General features: G+C 47.2%; 1 protein-coding gene across 1 annotated transcript in view; it reads left to right on the plus strand.

Annotated features, from left to right (window-relative positions):
- Positions 1-831: 831 nt before the first annotated feature.
- The window catches only part of LOC127574232 (activin receptor type-1-like), a 32,350-nt gene continuing 20,536 nt past the window's right edge, over positions 832-12,645 (plus strand). The window contains exons 1-4 of the mRNA XM_052023054.1: positions 832-958; positions 6,750-6,897; positions 9,398-9,477; positions 10,730-10,981. Of these exons, the coding sequence (XP_051879014.1) occupies positions 9,411-9,477; positions 10,730-10,981 (319 nt within the window). The 5' untranslated portion in view covers positions 832-958; positions 6,750-6,897; positions 9,398-9,410. The remainder of the gene's footprint in view (positions 959-6,749; positions 6,898-9,397; positions 9,478-10,729; positions 10,982-12,645) is intronic.

Consider the following 12,645-nt stretch of genomic DNA (forward strand, 5'->3'; position numbering starts at 1 on the left):
TGCTATGTTGGTGCCGGAAGCGCGGCGACACTTGCGGGGCTGCCCCCCAGAACACTCTACGCAAAAAGATGCATCTCACCGTGTGTTTCGATGTAGATGGGACTAATGAAGATCTTATCTTACTGCTTCTGCTCTACTCTGTGTATTTCCAGGTAGCAACATTGCAATGTAACCCCAGCTATGTGACAACTGTTAGCTACAGAAACTTCCGCGCAGTTTTTCTGTGTAACATTTGAACGTCCTTCGCTTCCACCTGTCCTTTCCTTTGGAGCATCTACACTGACAGCCCTAAATATTCAGCATTTCTCCTAGTTTCTTACCACTATCTTGCAACTGACCTCTTAGATCATCCTACAGCTTTCCTCTGACCCTCCTTGGCATCTTCCGAGCTTCACTGAGCATCTGCGGGTTGAGCGGCCACGGTAAGTTGCGGTGGGGAGCAATAGGTTGACGGTTAGCACGGACTAGATGGGCCGAATGGCCCTTTCCCGTGCTGTATCTACGAAACATCACCGCCCCCCGCGTCTCCCCCACCCCCCCCGCTCCCTTTAACTCTATGAAACGTTACCTCTCTGAGTCTTTCCGTCGTCCCCCGTTCTAACGACACTTCACACCTACGTACGTAGAGGACTCGCGATACGGAAAGTCCGCCGGGCGGCGTGTGAGGCGCGGGGGCCACTGCGCAGGCGCAGCGCGGGCGTCTCCTCCCCCCCCCTCCCCCGCCCCCGTGACCGTGCGTGTGTTGCGTGGTGACGTTCCCCGACCGGGGTGGGGAGAGGGAGCGGCGCTGCGTGCGCGGGCGCTAGCCCGGGACGCGCCGTGCGCGCCCCCTGCGTCGCGACGCGCCGTGCGCGCCCCCTGCGTCGCGACGCGCCGTGCGGGGCTAAAGTTTGGGCTGGAGCCGGGGAGAAAGGATCGGTTGGCGGGTCCCGGACGCTGGGCCGCACCGCGCCGCCAGGTAACGGCGGCCGCTCCCGCCCAGGGCGGCCCGGCCCAACGCGGCCTGGGGAAGGGGCAGAGATAGTTGCCGGGGGGGGTGGGGGGAGGGACTCGGGGGGAGACGGGGGAGGGGGAAGAGGGCGGGGGGGGGGATGTCGGGGGCAAGACACAGGGGAGGGGGGAGAGACATGGGGGAGGGGAAGAGATAGGGCGGGGGATGGAGGGGGCTAGACACGGGGGAGAGGCGGAGGGGAGGGGGAGAGTCACAGTGTAGAGACGTTGGGGGGAGATATGGGGGAGGGAGACATGGGGAGGGGGGAAGAGACGGGGCGGGGGAGGGGCACAGGGGGGTAGACGGGGGGATGGAGGGGGTAGACATGGGGAGGGGTGAGAGACTGGGAGGAGGGACACGGGGAGGGGGTAGACATGGCTGAAAGAGGCTGGGGGGAGGGGTGAGATGGGGCAGGGGGAGGGAGAGACACGGGGAGGGACGGGGCTTCATGGGGGGGAGAGACACGGGGGAATGGGGGAGACATGGGGAGGGGGAAGAGACGGTGGGAGGGGTTGAGACGGGGATGGAGGGGGCAAGACACGGGGAGACATGGGGAGGGGAAGAGACAGGGCGGGGGGAGGGAGATGGGATGGAGGGGGCTAGACACAGGGGAGAGGTGTAGGGAAGAGTCACAGAGTAGAGACGTGGTGGGGGAGATGGGGAGGAGGGAAGAGATGGGGCGGGGAGAGACATGGGGGAGAAGGGGGCAGGGGATGGGCACGGGGGTAGACATGGGGAGATGTGAGAGTGGGAGGAGGGACACGGGGAGGGGTAGACATGGCTGAAAGAGACTGGGGGGAGTGACGGGGAGGAGGGGGTGAGATGGGGGCGGAGGGGTAAACGGGGAGAGACTGGGAGGAGGGACACGGGGAGGAGGTAGACACGGGGAGAGAGAGAGACGGAAGGGATGGGGGTGACGGGGAGGAGGGGGTGAGACGGGGTGGAGGAGGTAGACGGGGGAGAGACACGGGGAGGTGGGAAACACACGGGACAGGCGGAGAGAGCTGGGGAGGGGGAGACTGTCATGGGAGGGGGGAGACACATGGGGAGAGATGGGGAGGGGAGAGAGATGCGGGCAGGGAGAGAGAGACGTGGGGAGAAGGCGAAATATGGGGAAAGGGGGAGAGATGGAGGGATAAGGGGTGGAGGGGAGAGGGTGGGGGGAGATAAGGGAAGAAGGGGAGGGAGGTGGGGAGAGACGGCGGGGGGAGAGTCACTGGGGGAGATGTGAGGGGGAGAGAAACGGAGGGGGGAGAGTCACGGGGAGATAGGGTGGAGAGACATGGGGAGAGACTGGGGAGGGGGACAATGGGGAGAGATGAGGGGGAGACACGGGAGGGGGACAAGTTGGGGAGACACGGGGAGGGGGAGACGAGGGGGACAGACACGGGAGACGAGGGGGACAGACACGGGAGACGAGGGGGACAGACACGGGAGACGAGGGGGACAGACACGGGGAGGGGGAGATGAGGGGGACAGACACGGGAGACGAGGGGGACAGACACGGGGAGGGGGAGACGAGGGGGACAGACACGGGAGATGAGGGGGACAGACACGGGGAGGGGGAGACGAGGGGGACAGACACGGGAAATGAGGGGGAGACGAGGGGGACAGACACGGGAGATGAGGGGGACAGACACGGGGAGGGGGAGACGAGGGGGACAGACACGGGAGATGAGGGGGAGACGAGGGGGGCACACACTAGGGAGGGGGAGACGAGGGGGACAGACATGGGAGGGGAGAGACACTGGGGAGAGGGAGACAAGGGGAATTTATGGCGTAAGGTGGAGGCATGGGGAGAGAGATGGGGGAGGGGTTGAGAAACTGGTTGAGAGGGACAGAGATGGGGAGGGGGAGATACACTGGAAGGAGGGGGAAAGACATGGGGTGGATGGGGGAGAGACAGGGAAGGGAGAGAGACAAGGGAAGGGGAGAGACATGGGATTCATGGTATAAGGCGGAGACATGGACTGAGACGGAGGGGGTTGAGAGACGTGGGGGGAGACACAGGAGAGGGAGAAATATGGGGGAGGGGGAGATGAGGGAGAGGCATGGGAGGGAGATGATGGAGAGACACGGGGAGGGGTGACGCGGGGGGATTCACGGTGTAATGCGGAGACGGACAGAAATAGGGAAGGAGGTCGAGCAAGTCAGAGCGGGAGAGAGACGCACGGGGAGAGACACGGGGGGGGGGGGGAGAGACTGGGAGGGAGATGTGTGGAAGGGGAGAGGGAGAGATACAGCAGGAAGGGGGGGAGAGAAGGAGACAGGAGTACAAGACAAGGGGGAAGGAGGGAGACGGGGTGGGAGAGAGATGGAGGGAGGCATGGGTGAGGGGGCAGGGGAGAGATTACGGGGGTGGAGGGGGAAGGGAGATGGGGGGAGGAGGGAGACACAGTTGGGGAGGGGGAAAACAGACAGGCATGGGGGAGGGATCATTAGGATATGGAGCGATGGCAGTGGGGTGGGGGAGACCATGGGCTGGGGAGTGACATTGGGAGGCGGCAGGTTGTGGGGACATTGCGAGGTGGAAGGTCAGTGGGTCTGGAGAGACGTTGGGTGAGGGATGTGGAATTGGAGGGGCATCAGGTGGATGGTGACCCATGGCGTGGTGTGGGACACATGGCAATGGTGATCTGGGGGGAAATTAGGAGTGGGGAGCAAGCTTAGTTGGCAGGAGGGGACTGTTAGGGGAAGAGAGGATGTGAGCCTTGTTGGGGGTGAGAAAGATTCCACACCTTTGTTCATTGCAGTATGTTCTGCATTAACGGCTTTCGTTTGGTATTGTGTATTTTGTGTTGACAAGCTGCTTGTCAGCCATCCAGACCAGAAGAAGCCAAAATCTCAAACTTTTAGGCAGATCGAAGCCATTATTCTCTTCCTGCTTTTTCCATGACTTCATTTGGTTAAATGCTGTTCACCTGCAACCTCTTCTGGTTCTAGCAAGAGTGATCAATGTTAAAAAGTGACTGTTTTCCTCTGAGATGTTGCCTCACTCAGAGTTTCTTGCATTTCAGATTTTCAACATGCCCAGTGTTTTTGTTTATGTGGGATTTTATATGTTGTGGGTTTTAATAAAACCAATAGGGAAGGTAAGTCATTTCCACAGTTTATAAATCAGCAATGGGTGGATATAATTTTATCTCCAAGGATTGAAAGGAAATGCTTGAGTTTGTTTTTAAACTAGCAGTTTATTAGATCGTGAAATCCACACATAAGCAGAATCTTTTGTGGCATTTAAAAAAAATTATTATTTCAGTTAAAAATGAGTGGTAAGGATATTGTAATCAGGACAAAATCTCCAGAAGAATGACAGTCGTTGGGCTTTGATTCAACATTTCTTCTGAAAGACAATACAACACTCCACTGCTGCACCCTTGAGCAGTGCAACCTAGATGGGGTGGGAGATATCAGGGCAAGGAGAGCCAACGTTCTTTCCAACACTTCCATCCACGTGCAGCACCTGTTTGAGGTAATTAAAGCAATGATATCAAGCGGTACTGTGCTCATTTGCCATTGCAAACGTTTTACCATGCACTGATGCTCTGAACGCTGGTGCGGGTCTTAAAAGTCTGAAGTCTGCTCCTCATTCGTTAACCATTCTATCCTGTGTGGCAGCTGCTAGAGGATCTGAGTCATCATCCTCCTGGCCTGGGGTTGCCTTAATTTTCTGTTATTACTGACCGTGCCCACCCTTACCTCGCTGCTGAAATCCTCAACGTGCACCCCGGAAAAATAAAAAAAATCTGCAGCTGCTGGAAATCTGAATTGTCTAAAATAAAAGCATAAAATACTGGAAACACTCAAAGCTCAGGCAGCATCTGTGGAAAGTGGAACAGAATTAACATTTCCTCGAGCTTGTGTTGGTTCTTGTTATAACAGTGGAGGAGGCTGTTTGGGTCAGAGTTGGATGGAGAATTCTAAAGTTCAGTGTCATTCCCACAGATTGAACACAGGTGCTCCAAAAAATGTTCACCCAATCTTCATTTGGTCTCTCCAATGTAGAGGAGACCACAGCGTGAATACTGAATGCAGTACGTTAGATTGGAAGAAGCCCAAGTGAATTGCCACTTCACCTTGAAAGACTGTTCTATGGATGGTGGGAAGGGAATAAATGTTGCAAATCCTGTGGGTCCATGAGAAAGTGCCGCAAGACGGGGAGAGGTTGGTGAGGATAGAAATATGGACCAGCAAGTCATGAAGGGAATATTCTCTTCCAACTGTTGAAAGGGAAGAGGAGGGCAAAATGTCCCTGGTGCTGGAATCTTATTGGCGGTGGCACAAATTGCAAAGGATAATGTGTTAAGTGTGGAGGCTGGTGGGATGGAAGGTGGAGAATGGGTGAGAGCAGAGGTGCAGGAAATGTAGTCTGGGGCTCTATCCACAACCATAGAGGGGAAGCCATGGTTCAGGAAGAAGGAAGACCTCTCGGAGTTTCAAATTGAAACAAATATGATAGAGGCAGAGGAACTTGGAGAATGGAATAGAATCCTTCCTGTATATAGAGCCCCCTCAACATTAGTTGGTTAAATCATTCATTTCAAAGACTTGCATTTTATTGGTCTGCTTACCTGTGTGGCAGCTACTATGACATAATTGTTTTGAATCCAGTGCGTTGCTGTCCATCAAATTTAATAAATATATAATTTATTTAATTGTCTGTTCAGTGTTTTTTGTAATGATTTTGGGCAACACTGCAAAGGCCATTCTGTCTGAAAATGGCAGCGATGTAGCTGGACAGGCTTGATGGCAGCACACAAAGCACATTCTGAGCTGGTTTCTGTTAGTGTAGGGCAAGTGCCTGGTTTGGCATTCCAAGATGGTTAGCCAAGTTTGTATTCATTATAAAAATGTTTAACTGTTTCCACTGTCTGAGATATATATCCTGCCACTAACTGAAAGATAACATCAAGTGACAGGAATCAGAGGTTTATGAAGGAGGTTCTTTGTTTAAACATTGTTTTGGGATATTTGCAAACTGATTTGTAGCAGGGAGGTGGGGCTCTAGGTCTGTGTATTAGAATATCTGCTGATGCTGCACTCACGGACACTGGTAGTAAGCAGGACCACTAACAGATGTTATGGTGAGAAAATCTGTGCACTGCATGGATGAGTTGCAATGCTATGACTAATGTACTAATAGGTATTGGTTAAAAGATTTTGTTTGAATACAGTTGTCTTTTGAAATGGTATATAGAAGGAAAGTTAATGTCGAAATTAAAATATGAAAGATTTGGTCAGGCCTTTTTTGTAAAAACCTTTACTAGCCCTTTTTTTTGGTTCCCTCATTTTCCAGTAAATTGTTTCAGGTACGTATTCAATGCGGCATGAACCATTTGTGTTTGAACTGTTTTTTTTCTTTACAATATTTTTATTAAATCCATGAAAAAAATAAGAGTACATGCATCAAGAAAGAGTAAAAATACTACTGAATACATTGTGTTAAATCAAACTTAGAATTACAATACTCTAAATCAATAATCATATATAGTAGTTAGTTAATAAAGGAAGAAAAAAAATTGAGATATTTTATTACGAGAAACAAATCTACCCCCACTACCAAAACCCGAAGCTGTTAGATAGCAAACTGTTTTTAATGTGGAAAATAAAAATATTGATCCATAGTTACTAAAAATCATAATCTTACAATGTCCATCATAAAGTGTGCATTTTGGGAGTATTTTTGTTTACTATTTATGATCTTGAATAGTAGAAAGGATTTTGCTAATTCCATTTTTCTTTTGTTTTGGACCTTCAGTTCCAATAGAAATCCAATGTCACCATCTCTGGAATTGCACACTGCAGAAGGAGCCCGTTCGACCCATCCTGCCTGGGCTGGCTCTTAGCAAGAGCTTTGCACTTATTTCCTCTTCTTGTGCATAGCTCTGGAAGTTCTTTCTTCTCAAGTATGTATCCCAGGTTGCTTGCCGAAAAAAAAATCTTGACGCTTTCATTAATAGAACTTGTGCAGAATATATAAAGGACACTTGCCTAGAAATTAATTTGGGTATGTTGTGGTATTAATACCCAATAAGATCTCCTCAAAATAAAACTGTAGAATGGACTAAAAATTGGTAATTGTACAATTTCTGACCGGACCAGGTTTAGTTGAATGCAGCTTCTGACACTTTTGCCATGCCCCTATCTGAAGGGTGAGAGCCTTAAAGGCACACACTCCTCTTGACAGCCAGACAGCAGCAAGTTTGTTACGGCTCTCTTCGAAGGGGAGATTGCAGGAAAGAGGGAGAGCCTCTAAATTTACTGATGGAGATCTGGCATTGTGTGTACTGGAGCAGCAGGGAAACCTGCTAGAGCCGCCAGGGAAAGAGCCTGCAAAGCGATGGTTCCAGTTGGCTTCTGCAGCAGTGAACACACCCACTCATCTGAGCAACGCAGAAATTAGTGCCATGTCCTCATAATATTTGTCAGGTTGAGCTGCACACCAATGAGAACCTCTGTATCAGGGTTTCATGCACTGATGTGCAGCATTAATGTACTCGGGCTCTCTGGGGTGATTATAGATGAACTATATTGGTGTCGGATTGGAGAGTCTTTGACTTTTCTAGGCCCCTTATGCAAAGGTTTCTCGATCAGGGAGTCCCTTATTGTCTGTTCTATCACTTCCTCACTCCCTCTTCAGGGAAATGAGGCTAGAAGTGTTCTGCTGGGACTTCCCCCGGTAATCTACCTCGTCCTTTAGCTTCTGCGGCTCTTCAGCCCTACACTTCGTGCCCCTCGGATTCCTGGTCTGCATGCTGTTCTTCCTCTGACACTGGCTGCTGTCGTTGGATTGTTAGGGTGTGTAGCACATAACACACAACAATGAAGCTTCCTCACCTGCGGTGTGCAGACAGCAGGGTGTCCCTGGGCCTTTACAGGAACCAGATTCTCATTTTCAAAATATGTGGTGTTTTTCACAGCTATTCCTTGTGGCTCTCATTGTAGCAATGTTCAGCACCTGTTGTAGTACTGTGAACTGGTATCTGGATCTATCCATCACTTGGAGCACTGTTTGTGCAGAAAATGTCTGCAGTTCAGGCTCTCTGAGTCTGAACTCATCATGTGTGCTGCTTGGGAATTGGAATTGGTTTATTATTGTCACGTATCGAGGTCTTTTATACCATTCGTACAGATCAATTCATTACACAATGCACTGAGGTAGTACAGGGTAAAACAATACAGAATGCAGAGTAAAGTGTCACAGCTATAGAGTGCATGATTCACCATTGACAGCCAATTGAACGTTGAAGGAGAGGGAACTTTTCCTGTGTTGTTAATGGGCATCCTCACAGGCAGTCAATGGCTGCCTGCCCTCAGGATGACAGCAATGTTGGCAGGTCCCAGTGCCTGAGATGCAATCTGTTCCTCTGATTGCTGTGGTGCAGCTAGTTGTGGGACATGGCAGAAACCTTGCTGCAGCTGCTTGCAAAGATCCTGTAGCAAGGAAGTTGCCACACTGACTTCAGTGTGACTTTGATCCCACAGAGAAAACAGGCTAGAAAATATTCCCAAAGAATGGATCCAGATAGGGTGTGGTGTCCCTGAAGACAGGTGGGCATGGCCTCTCCAAGACTTCAGCTCACCCTGTGCAGCTAATCACTGCTGCACCAATCCCTACGATAATGGAAGGCTACCAGTGATGTAACCATTGAGGCACCTGTTGTATGAGTATCCCAGCTGCTAACTGCTCAAAAGATGCCTTCCCTATTAGTTTAACCATACTCTGTCAACTAGGAAGATGGTTGAGCTTGTCAATTCTAAAGCTGCCCAGTCAAGTCTCCTGATCTCAGCAGAGTGTCCTTTTAACTAGATATAAAAGCAATAAAGTAGCACAAAATGCTGTCAGTTGTATCGTGAACTATTCAACAGTTTATAGGTTGGTTCCAGAATCTTGAGTGCATGTTGGTAAGGGAGAAAATATGTAGTGCACGATTAGTCATTGGATGAGCAACTGATGTCAGGATCACATCAGATGCAGCAATGTAGAATTGTATACAGAAGTCTCCACTCCAGATCACCAATCTCTCTCAGAAATAATCACCAGCATTGTCTAAAACAGGTTAACTCATTTTTATGTGCAGTTAATTATGTGCTAATTGATCCAATTTCTAGGTTGCTCATTTGTTAACAAGTAATTGTGTGTTGTCAGAACATCAACTTAAGCCATGAAATGTTTGGACAGATGGAACGGAAATGCTGAGTGTATTTAAAATTTGGGTAAACTAGACAGACAACCGTGGATCCCTGTGTGCCATTAGTAAAAGAATGGAACTGTAGCACCAATGCAGCAGAGCAAAGGACGAATAGGTTATGGCTTGAGGGAATCTGAAGAGAGTGGAAAGAAAATGTTTTAATAAGATGGAAGCATGGGAAGAATGTGAAATAACATCTGCTCTTGTTTTGCAGTAACCTTTCCCTGATGGCCCAATGCAGCATTCTCGTTCTGCTACTTCTGACCCCAAAGGTCTTTCGATGTGGAGCTGAAGGCAAGTTGAATACCTGGGAAAAAAACAACTAAATAACTTTTGCTTCCAGCTTTGTTTTTTGATTTGTGGATTTGTCAAGTGTGTATGAATTGTTAAAGTTATTTTTGCTATTTAAAACTGGATATTTTTTCACTGCATGTAAACTTGGTACGTTGGTCACATGTTAACTAACAGCACAGTAATATTGGTATAAATGGGTATTCAATGATTGGCAGGAGCATGGCAGACCAAAGGTCTGCCTTTATGCTGCATGACCCTGACTCTATCTTAATCAAATATTTATCTCTGTTTTTAGTTACTGATTTCTTTGTTTTTAATATGCCTGTTTATGCCCAAGCAATTTTTAATTTTCTTTTCAATAAAACTTTTTTATGGAATATTAATTTTTATTTGCTGCTCACCAATGTACATGCTCAATGGAGGAATGCAACGAACCACAACAAAGTCCATTGGAATGATAGGGGGAGAAAAATGAGTAAAGCCGCAATGCTACACTTAGATGTGTTGGCCTTCTTTAGAACTGAGGGAAGAAATTATCAATAATATTGCCCATCCTTGGTCGCCTTAAGGGGGTGCAGCATCAACCATGTAGTATGAAACTGGAGTCATGTATAGAGCAGATCAAGTAGCATGATGAGTCTTTCCTCTCGTGGACCATAAATGTGGACCCAGTTTTACAGCCACTTACCAAATTTCATGGCCAACATTTGCTGCTGTTCTACATCTAATTAAATGTATTGAATTCATTTTCACAACCAGCTGGAATTTGAACCTCTGACCACTGAGTTGCTGGTCAGATGTCTTATCAAATATGTCACTCTACTCAATAATGATCATCACCTGAAGTGTTTTGGGATGGCTTGTTGAGAGGGCAAAAATTGTCACCTAAATATAAAAAAAAGGGGGCGGTTTATCTTTCGAGGATAATTTGAAGCTGGTCTGAAACTAGGTAAAGTGACTGCTTGTGCTTCCCAAAATATTGCTGGTTCCAGATCATGTTGTTTCATCCCACAATTGGAGCAGGTATATTGGTCTTTTATTGGAATAATGTATTTTGGCTAGGTTTGCATTGGTGGGGAGGGGTGTGTTCATTCATATTCATTGTCCCTTCCCCAGTTGGGGAGATTGCCAGTTACAGTAGGTGCAAATGATGTATGCTTTTATGTTTAAAAATTTGGTAAATAGCTTTTAATGTTGAACTTGAAAATTGCTTGTGTTTTATAAATTTTAACATCTTTTCGTATGTTAACAGATAAAGACAATCCAAGTCAGTTTCAGTGTGTCTGTGAGGACAATTCGTGTGGGAGGCCTGTATGCTATGGCCAATCCTGTTTTGCTTCAGTGACACAAAATGGAGAAGTTCCTGTGTACAGGAAAGGTTGCTTCAATGATGATCAAAGTGGACTGATGTGCAAGACCCCACCCTCTGAAACCCAAGTAGTGCAGTGCTGCAATGGAAACCTGTGCAATAGGAATATTACAGCAATGCCACTTCTTTCTCAAGGTATGAGTTTGGATTTTTTTTTCCTTTACAAAAAACATGAATGTCACTGTTTGCCTGACTGTATGGCCTTATTGCCAAAGAAAGACCCACCAGATTGATAGCTAACGCCAAGCATTTGGAGAGACAGTATAGGTCTTGTGCAGTATTTCTAATCTTAACTTATGCCAGAAACCTTGTGCCGCACATTTCGAATCCTTTAAAGAAAAACCTGCTTTAATCTCAACAATACTGTCATCACTTTCATAATAATCTTGGTTGATGATATGGAGTCATGGTTATACAGCACAGAAACAGGCCCTTCAGCCCAACTTGGTAATGGTTCATTATTGTCACTTGTACCGAGGTACAGTGCAAAACTTGTCTTGCATACTGTTTGTGCAGATCAATGCATTACACAGTGCAGATACATTGAATTAGTACAGAGTGCACTGAGGTAGTACAGGTAAAAACAATAACAGAATACAGAGTAAAGTATCACAGCTACAGGGAAGTGCATTGCAGGTAGACAATAAGGTGCAAGGTCACAACAAGGTAGATTATGAGGTCGAGTCCATCTCATCATATAAGTCCGACCAAGATAACGAGCCAAACTATATGAAACTCTAATCTTATGTTTTACAGATAGACCTTCAGAAAAGCTAGGTTTTTTGTGGTAATGATTTTTTTGTGCCACGTTTCCATATGTTTCCTGCAATTGCCCCGTATCTGATCCATTTCAAAGACAAATGTGAACCTGCATGATGGGAGGGGTACGTAGCTGTTCAAAACTCCCTGAACTATTACCAAAAGAAATCAGGGCTATCATTGAAATAACCTGTATTTTGAAACAATAAAGGTCTGGTTTTGTAGCCTCTTTTTAAACTCAGAGGTTTCTTTCTTTTACTGAAACACTTAGCATTAAGTGGATAACAAGCGTCAAACCACTTGCAACCAATTTACCTGAACTTTTAAAGTACTTGAAATATGGCAAAAATGGTAGCAGATTGGCAGTCAAAGAAGTCAGAAATGTCAACAAAGGCCTGTTTTAAAATTGGGAGATCTTGCATCAAGTGAGTGGTCAGAGCAGGCAATTTTGGAGAGTCTCCCACCTTGGTCCAGCCTTGAGGCCAATATGACATAACTCCAAGAAGATGGCCAGTGCAACTTCTGGTCATACAGACCCACTACAAGAGGCAGTATCTACCTCTCAGTTTAGAAGTGATTTAGACAAGAATTGACCCACACATTGGAATATTAAATAGCTTACAAGGCTTGATGATTTGTATGTATGTAAATGCGAGTTCCAGTAATCACTGCAAGATTACATTTAATACTTAATGAAACGTCAAAGCCAAATATAACTGCAGTGCTGCATGCAGTAACTGGACTTCTAAATTTAAATACCCACTTAACTACACTGAATGCCTGGCATATATGTCTGTTGCTAGGCTTAAAATGATATTGAAAACACTTTTAGATGTATCCCAGCATCCAAAAGCAAAACCTTTAAGATGCTGGAAATCTGAAATAAAATAAAAACAACTGGAAATCACAGGTCAGGTAGTAATTGTTGAGAAAGAAATGAGTTTAAGGACGACATCCTTTCCATAGAGCAGGTACCCATTGTCATTCACTTCCAATGAGAAATTCCAGCAGTGTTGAAGCCAGTGTACCGTTCTTGCAGT

The sequence above is a fragment of the Pristis pectinata genome, chromosome 9 (assembly GCF_009764475.1).
Source record: "Pristis pectinata isolate sPriPec2 chromosome 9, sPriPec2.1.pri, whole genome shotgun sequence".
Taxonomy (NCBI): Eukaryota; Metazoa; Chordata; class Chondrichthyes; order Rhinopristiformes; family Pristidae; genus Pristis; species Pristis pectinata.